This window comes from Ixodes scapularis, unplaced genomic scaffold (assembly GCF_016920785.2).
Source record: "Ixodes scapularis isolate PalLabHiFi unplaced genomic scaffold, ASM1692078v2 ptg000830l_1__unscaffolded, whole genome shotgun sequence".
Lineage (NCBI taxonomy): Eukaryota > Metazoa > Arthropoda > Arachnida > Ixodida > Ixodidae > Ixodes > Ixodes scapularis.
In genome coordinates, this window is record NW_024610048.1 from 171284 (window position 1) to 180074 (window position 8791).

At 46.3% G+C, this 8791-nt stretch overlaps 1 protein-coding gene across 1 annotated transcript; it reads left to right on the forward strand.

Annotated features, from left to right (window-relative positions):
• The first annotated feature begins 645 nt into the window (after positions 1-645).
• LOC121834245 lies at positions 646-4786 on the forward strand. Its single transcript, XM_042287994.1, has 4 exons — positions 646-775; positions 910-1050; positions 1437-1519; positions 3734-4786. The coding sequence occupies exons 1-4, from the start codon at positions 721-723 to the stop codon at positions 4784-4786; spliced, it is 1332 nt and encodes a 443-aa protein (XP_042143928.1). The 5' UTR covers positions 646-720.
• The last annotated feature ends 4005 nt before the right edge of the window (positions 4787-8791 follow it).

The window sequence follows — 8791 nt, forward strand, 5'->3', positions numbered from 1 at the left end:
AATAGCACATCAGTGAATTTGTTAGAGATGTTCGCTTTCAGTTCAAGTGTTGACGGAGCGAGCTTCTGATTTTTTCACCATATTTACGGCAGCGTCGAAAACTTCACTCGAAAGCATTCGCAGCAGTTAAAATATTTGTTCCCTGGTGTATTTTGGGTACCCGCGAAGATTTGTTTTCTTACACTGGTCGTTGTATTACTACTACTTTTTGTTGCGATTTAAAACTAATTATGAAGAGGCGTAGTAGAAATTGTAGAACGTAGTCACGCTTATTAACGTTTATATTTTACCATTCGTGCAACGCCAAGTAACATTTTTTGACCAAAACGAGTCCGCCAAGTTATTTTATTGGTCGTGGTGTTGCTTACGGGTCGCGCAAGCACTCGATGCTTGCCTCTTCTATTCGCAACTTTCACAGACGGTGGCGCCGCACCGCGGCGAACGTTCGCTCTTCTTCCTGGATGATCGTTTTTCGCTTCTTCGTACCCGTGCTGTCCGTGCTGTTTTAAAGTCGTGTTTTTGCAGGCGTTTCTGCGCAAATTTTTAATGGCATCGACCCGGAGTAAAGTGAAGTATCGCAGTAATCGCATGTGCTGTGTTCCGCAATGTTGAAACCGCACGGTGGAAGGAAAGATCAGCCTACACTCGTTCCCACTCGACCAGCGGATAAAAAAGGCCTGGGTGATTAAGTTACGAATAGGCAAGGCTGTCACGCCTACGATGCGGGTATGTAGCGCCCATTTCGCTAACGAAGACTTCTTGTGGAACACAATCGGTGAGTTTTTTTACACATTTGATCCCTACTTTACGTTGCCGTGTGGCCGTAAGTCAACGCGACATTGTCGCCCTACCGGGTTGAACTGAAATGTAAACATGCGCTTCTGTGCATTGACGTCGTCCCGCAATCAGATCCAAACGTGTGGACCCCGACCTTAAAAAGGCTCAAGCAAGGCACCATGCCATCTCTGCGCCTGCCCGTGAGGGTGCATGACAGGCCAGCCCCGATGCCGAGAAGTCAACGATGTGACCGAACGCCTGGGAGTGCATCTGGTACGTCCTTTGAACGGAAAATTAGAAGCAGGTATATACTATTGCTCATCTGCAATCTTCCCTGCAATGAAAGCAGTGACCCTCCCTTTAAGTGGGTGAGAAAATGAGAGATACATCCTACTAAAAAGTAAATAAATGCCTCAAAAGAGACTGGAATATATATTTTTGTTTGTTTTGCCCCACCACACACACTCTATGCCAAAAGGTGGTGTGAGTACTGAGTAAATAAAAATAATGTGTTGGATGTAAAGTAAAATTTAATAAGCGTCTGTTACATCCAAATTAAATGTCACACCGGGACCATATTGTCTCACGTAGTTGCCTCGTTTTGACGAGCTACACCAATATATTGATTTTCTCATGAGACAGATTTTACTATCTTACAGGATTGCCATCATGTTCGTCTGGTGCAAACGAGACAGCTGAGACCCAGCCAAGTTCGCCACGGGCAGAAGTTGTGCACTCTGCTGTAGGTTTTGTTCTTTTTAGTGGTGGATCAGGGCATACATAATAGGCCTCCTGCGCCAAAGCTTTGAATGTATTGTGGCGCCCTTTGGTGGCGGGCAGTAGAGTGTCTGAGTAGTACAAGATCCATGGCCCCGCACAATAACAAACCTGTTCAAGCTGCTGTTTACCTCTGCATGCTGCTGTAATTTGTGTGTTAGCGTGGTCACGACTCAAAATAGGTCACCCGCAGCTGTCACCACACAATGTTACCCCGAAGACCCAAAGTTGCTGCAAACGAGCGATTTTTTCTTCGTTCAAGCATGTCGAAACCGGGAGCCAGCAGTGTGGCCTCGATGCGTTCGAAACGTTGCCGTCGACAGTACTGTTGCGTTGTCAACTGTCAAAATCGGGAATGTATTAACCCCTGAGTGAACTTCTACAGATTCCCTTCAAAGCCGTGCGAAGTCGAGCGGAGGGAACGATACTAGCCGCTCAGCACACTGAGAAAGCGAGACTCGTTTTTCACGCCCTCCATGTTTTTCTGCTATGGCACGGCCACTCTATCAAGCGGCCGTGGTTAGCATCGAAATGTGCATCATGTGAATTTTACGAACGACCAGTGAAGCGATTCGATTGAACTACATTAAGCATGTGCTCATACTAACGCACCACAGAAAGCAACAAGCATCTGCTGAAGGCGGAGCTCCTACTGCTGATCTTATGTTGCACAAAGCTTACATCGCAGATATGCAAGAAAAGCTGCAAGAGCTTGAGAGGCAGCGTGCAGTCCTTTGTTTTTCTCCTGCCCTGGGTGGTTGGCTAGCAGATGCACGAGCGTACGGGCTTTCGCCTTTCTGTTCTAGCCGAGCAACTCGGGGTAAAATTTCTCTGCAAATAAAGATTATGAATGTTATTATTATTATAGTAGTAGTAGTAATAGTAGTAGTAAGAACGATGTGCTCGGCCGACGCTTCTTCGCTTGCATCTGGTTTCGCGCATTTCCAAAATTTTTCATCAGCTGGTAGCATTGGCTGTACGGAGGGGCTGCAGTTTGGGAGTTTTTGCTTACAAGACGCGTTAACGTATCTCGTAATGCTCGCCTCAAGCTCGACATCATAAGAAGCTCGCTGTTTTTGCAAGTGACCGCACCGACACTAAATTTGCGGCATCTTGTACAGCAGCATAGACGTAGCTTACATCGCTGAGTTTATTCTCTTTGCAAACTGTTGAGGAACGAAAGAAGCTGTCCACGTTAGAAATTGGCTCAATTCCGTGCCGTATGACCATTGCAAGGGGGGAATTCATACCGCCGGCTAACGTTTTTATGCTCGACAAGTTCAAATGTGCAAGTTTATACTACTCAATACCGATAAACAAATCGTAGGGGGCATTGCCAGCTCTTTTTTCTGCAGCGTCTCCTTGGCAAAGCAGGAGGCCAGTGTCTCTTCTCTTTGACGTGGGGTTTTTCGTCGCGTGTTAGCTGTTCCAGAATCAACTAGACAAAATGTGAGCAAGGTTAATCTTAATTCACAGCCAGAACAAGGATCCACATGTTTAAAGACTAGTAATCCTTTTGTTACCATGGAGATGCTTCAAGCTGAATTCTTTGCCATGACACTCAGCTGAGCCGAGTAGTTCCGAGAGTGCTTGGAGGGAAATTGGGTGTCCGGCACAGCTTCCGCGAACGATCCTGGGTGCGCCCGCTTTCGGGTGAACCCGATAGTGACAGCCATGGATACGTCCATTTCACGTAGGCTACATAAGCCCAGCCCAAACACTGGCAGGGAGCTTTCGAGTGCATTGCTCCCTCAAGCTCTCGGCTTCTTTTTGTGGCTTGTCCGGTCCCCGTGAGTCTGCCTATTGCGGCAGCCAAGCTAGTATTTGAAACTGGCTCCTGTAGCGTGCAGAAAATACACATCCATGGCTGTTGGTATCACGTCCGCACGAATGTGGGACGCATTTACGATTGTTCTTGAAAGCTGTACCGGTGGCAGGCTCACCACGGAGGGAAACGAGTAGTTCCCAGAAGGCATACGGCATTGTCTAGGTCATGGCCGCTATGGTGGTACCTACAGACTGCATGTGCCAAGCCTAAGTAAGAAACCGATGAACAGATAGTCTACATAAACTGATTATAAGGGGCAGACACTTTTGCACTTCAATATGCAGCGAGAATTGGAAATTGTCTATTTTCTCAGAAGTATACCGCAAAGCTTAAATTAATCACATTTTTCAGGTGACTGGAGAGACTTGTGCTGAAGAAGGCCTGGCTGCAGACAACGGCAGACATCACCATGTGGATGATGAGCTGACTGTAGCAAGAGCCCTCCTGATACTACAAGGAGGTGGTCCTCTGCAAACCAAGGACGAGAGTACCCAAGTGGACACAAGGTCCTTAGTGCGAAAGAGAGAGACGCTTGACAATCTTCTCAAGACAGATGGAGAAGTAAAAGCCTTCACTGGTGTAGAATCTATCCAGCTGCTGCAAAGAATATCAAAGAATGTACAGCGGTTTGACACAATGAATACCGAGCTATCCGTACACGAGCGTGTCATGCTCGTCCTAGTAAGGCTGAAAACGTTCCTTTCGTTCAAGTGCATCGGCACTTTATTTCGAGTAAGCGAGGCCACTGTACACAGGTATTTTTATGGCACATTGCCTACCCTAGCTGCTGTTCTCAAAAGTGCCATATATTGGCCCACCAAGGGAGAAATCGAAAAGAACATCCCCCACTGTTTTCGAGACTATTGCGAGGTGAGAGTTGTGTTAGACTGCACAGAGGTGGAAATTGAAAAATCTCACTGCCTGGCATGCCGGTTGTTCACCTACTCTTATTATAAGGGACGCCACACAGTGAAGTTTTTAATTGGAGTGTCACCAGCTGGCCTAATTACATTCGTCAGCCAGGGTTTTGGAGGGAGGGCATCCGACAAAGCCTGCGTGGAGAGGTCTCTTGTCCTAAGTAGGCTGCAGCCATTCAGAGATGATGTCATGGTCGACAAGGGATTTCATGTTGACGCAGAGTGCAACAAACTGGGGCTAGGCGTTGTGCAGCCGCCGTTTCTGCGCCAGCAACAGCAATTCTCTGTCGCTGATGCAATGAAGACTGTTAGTGTTGCACAGGCTAGAGTCCATGTTGAGCGAGCGATACAGCGCATAAAAGTTTTTAAGATTTTTAAGGGGCCAATTCCTTGGGAAATGCTTAAAGTAGCTGATCATGCAATCACCGTGGTTGCAGCTATCGTAAATCTCTCTGCACCCATTCTGTCGGAGAACAAATTTGGATAGTTTCCTCATGAACCTTTACAGTAGTCTCTTGATAATTCAAATGCTAATATTTAAAAATTCTGGCTAATTCAAACAAAAATTAAATGTTTGGTTGTTTCGGTATGTTTTTAATGTATTTAAAAGTTGTTTAATTCAAACTACACCATTCAGTTCATTCATACTATTTGCTTGTCTGCACCGAGAAATGTCTGCTGCCTTTTCTGCCACTGGCTGAACATTTGCGTTCTTTAATCGCTTTAACAGTCGATAATAAAGCCAATCGCTTGCCACAAATCCATGACCCCAACAGATGACTCCCATAAATAAACTGGCTGCTCTTGGGTCTTAAACTTTGTTTTAAAGTCACATGCAGCAATAAAGCAGTTAACCAATCACAACTTTTTTTTTTTTAATGTAATTTTGCTTTTTGGTGCCATATTTATGAGAGCTGATAATCCAAACAAAACCCCTGAGGTCCCTTCGAGTTTGAATTATCGAGTCTACCTTCAGTTCAAAGAAGCTATTATTTTTTTCTTCAGGTAAAATCCAATTGAACCACTCTTTGTTTTGAAAGTTGTTTTACCACTTTTATGTGCCCAGATAGCAGCATGCAGATACATTTGTTTATTGATTGCGGACAATGCTCTGAAAAATAAAGTCAGATTGAATATATGTATTTATTGGAGAAACAATAAACAAATTGCACATTGGTGTTTTATGCATACTGACACGTAACAATGAGAAAACATATTACTATTAACTCTACTTGCTCTAAATGACAGTCACCGGCCTTTTAAACTACCACATGGCAGGGAAACTTAAAGGGCAACTCCGCTCAATTCCGAATATTTCGGCATAATCGGTGATTTCGCATTAAAAAGCCCTAGTAAAAGACGCTACGTCGTTTGCTTCTCGAAAAATCGGATACATATTTTTAAATTAATTTTAAACACGAGCAGAAACCGAAACTTAGGCTCCGTCCGGCAACGTTGGCCTCGGACCGCCAAGTGCATGGCACTCTAGTGGTACGAGATGTCACGTGATCCTCTACGCAATGACAGGCGGGATTGGGGCGGGCGTGTGCCAGGCGTAAGTGTCGTCTGCACCGCACTCTTTACTACGTTTTGGTGTCTACGACATTCAACGACGTCTGCACAACTGCGGCAGAAGTCTGCGCACGTGGTGTTCCTAGCGTGGACAAATCTTTGAGACAATTCGCAAATTTCTGCGACGGTGGCGCCGCGAACGCTTGCCCTAGCTACTGGATGATCGCGCTCGCCTGGCTCATCTCACTCGTCGGTTTTCGTGCTGTCTGTTGTGAGCTTGCGCATTTCTGGACTTCTCCAGTTTATTTCTACGATGGCTGCAAACAAAATTAGATTAAAATATTACAGCAATCGTATGTGCTGCGTTCCCCAATGTACAAACCGCGCAGTGAAGGGAAAAATCAGCCTTCACTTATTTACACTCGACAAACGGTTGAAGAAGGCCTGGATAATAAAGTTGCGGATTGGAAAGCCCATCACAGCTACGATGCAAGTATGCAGCTTCCATTTTACGAAAAAAGACTACTTTTGGAGCACGACTGGCAAGTTTTGTTAATCATTTGATCCTTACGTGAGGTCAAGCTACGGCCGCAAGTCAACGTGACATCTCCGAACCGCATGTAAGCAATTTAGCGAGCGACGGCGACAACGACGAGAGTCTGCGATGAGCGACGAAGATTTCTCACTGTCGCCCGTTGCGTCGCTCGGTTTCTGGATTTCTAGAAAACGTAGCTCACCGCCTAGGTCGCTTGCTCCCGTCGCTTCCATGCGGCTTGCCTCGCCGCGCGACTGACCGAGCGACAGCGAGGCGTTTTGCCGTCGCTTGTCTCGTCACTCACAAAATCACTTGCATCCGCAAGCCAACACGACATGTCGCAGAAACTTGTGAAATCTTGGCAAACGGTAGTGTTCTTAACAGACAAACGAGAGATTGGAGTGTCCAAGTGGACACAAGATCCTTGGTACAAAAGAAAGACACTTGTCAGTTTCCTGAAGACTAATGCAGCAGTCGAAGCGTTCATGGGAGTGGAGTCAATCCAGCTTCTACAAAGTATATCTAGAAATGCAGAGCGGTTCAACACTATGCGTGCCGACGCGTCTGTACATGAGCGTGTTGTTGTGCTTGTGAGGCTCAAAACTTTTCGTTCTTTTAAATGCATAGGCACTCTGTTTAATGCGAGTGAGGCCACGGTGCACAGATAATTTTCCGGGACGCTACCTTCTGTAGCTGCTGTGCTGAAAAGTGCAATGTACTGGCCACCCAGAGAAGAGAACAAGAATAATTTTTAAGGACTATGGCGAGGTGCAAATTGTACTCGATTGCACAGAGGTAGAAATTGAAAAATCGCACTGTCTGGCGTGCCGACTTTTTACATACTCGTATTACAGGGGCCGCCACACTGCAGAATTTTTGATTGGAGTGTCCCCAGCTGGCCTAATTACATTTGCTATTAAGGGTTTCGGTGGAAGAGCTTCCGACAAGGCCGGTGTTTAAAAGTCGCTTATAGAGCAGTTCAGAGATGATGTAATGGTGGACAAAGGGTTTCGCGTCGACGCAGAATGCAATAAGCTAGGCCTAGGCGTCGTGCCGCCATTATTTCTTCGCCAGCAACAGGAGTTTTCAACTGCTGATGCGAAAAGGACTGTGAGTGTCGCCCAAGCAAGGGTTCACGTGGAGAGGGCAATACAGCGCCTGAAGGTTTTCAAGGTATTTAAGGGGCCAATTTCTTGGGAAATGCTGCAAGCAGTTGATAACGCAATGACCGTGGTTGCGGGCATTGTTAATCTCTCCGCACCAATTCTTTCACTGTATAGGTTTGCGTAGGTGCTTGAGTGACCGTGAACTAGAGGACGCATAGTGAGCCCAGCGAGCGCTCACGGCTGCTGCACTCTGTGTCGACAGCTCGAGAGGGTGCCACTAAAGCATGTGCTGGATAGGCGGGATGAAGCGGGCAGCCAGGGCGGCTCGCATTGAATTTGCTGTTCGACAAAACAGCAATTCGGCATGGCACTTCATTGACCACAAACGACAGCAAACACGGGGTAAAGATCAGTTCACAACAGGGGCCATTGCTGCCATACCACCAAACGGCCGAACCGCAAGCCAATCCTGCTCGCCGAAGGCGGTCGGAATCTGGTAGGATCCTCTAGCCCATACGACCGCAGCGCAGTGGCGTACATCCAGGACCTTTCTACGCTCGCCGCTCGTCGGCGCCTGATCTCACTACCCCTTTCTAGTATGCGCCGCCTCTTCCTTTGCTTGGTGGCGGTTCTGCTGACGGGTCATTCCTTGTTTCCATGCTTTCTGAACAGCATTTGTTTCTTTTCTGATCTAATATACTGAACAAAAACTACTTTCATGTATAATTGAGACGGTTCGTGCCACTTATATTTTGTATTTCGACTAAAAAGACGCTTTTAGCAGCTCTGACTAGTAGTAAGCCCAGGACCAAAGACGTCGCATATCGCACACTTTCGGCACCGCGGGTCGCCCCCGTAGGTGGAAGAGGTTTCCGCGTCGTTTAGTTAAAATATGATGCACTGATGTTTAGTTACTCTCTCCGTGCCTGCTGGCTTGCCCGAACCCCAAGAGACGTGGAAACCGCAAAAAAGGTAGACGCTTAAATAGGATTGCAGGGCCCCTTTAACACAATTAGTCAAAACTGTCCTAACCAGCCTGTTTTCTACAATAAACACATGAGAAATAATAATCATACTTTATTTGCTGTGGCCAGAAACCTCTGGACATTGTGTGGAGCATGAGATGAAAATGATATAATGTACATATGAAAATAAAATTGCACACTGAAACGAAAACAAGGCATACGAAACTATCACATTATCTGCATTGGCATGTTTAGGTGAAAGACATCAGTATTGCACAGGAGCATAAAAAACAGATTCAGGTTCTAAAAGCCACCAAGACAGAGTACATGCAAAACAGATGTCAGACTAGGGAGAATTTGTGCACTAAAAACAT

Coding starts and splice junctions, on each gene's coding strand:
- LOC121834245 (XM_042287994.1), top strand. CDS start 721: ATGCGGGTATGTAGCGCCCATTTCGCTAACGAAGACTTCTTGTGGAAC. Junction 776..909: donor CTTCTTGTGGAACACAATCG/GTGAGTTTTTTT, acceptor TCCCGCAATCAG/ATCCAAACGTGTGGACCCCG. Junction 1,051..1,436: donor AACGCCTGGGAGTGCATCTG/GTACGTCCTTTG, acceptor ACTATCTTACAG/GATTGCCATCATGTTCGTCT.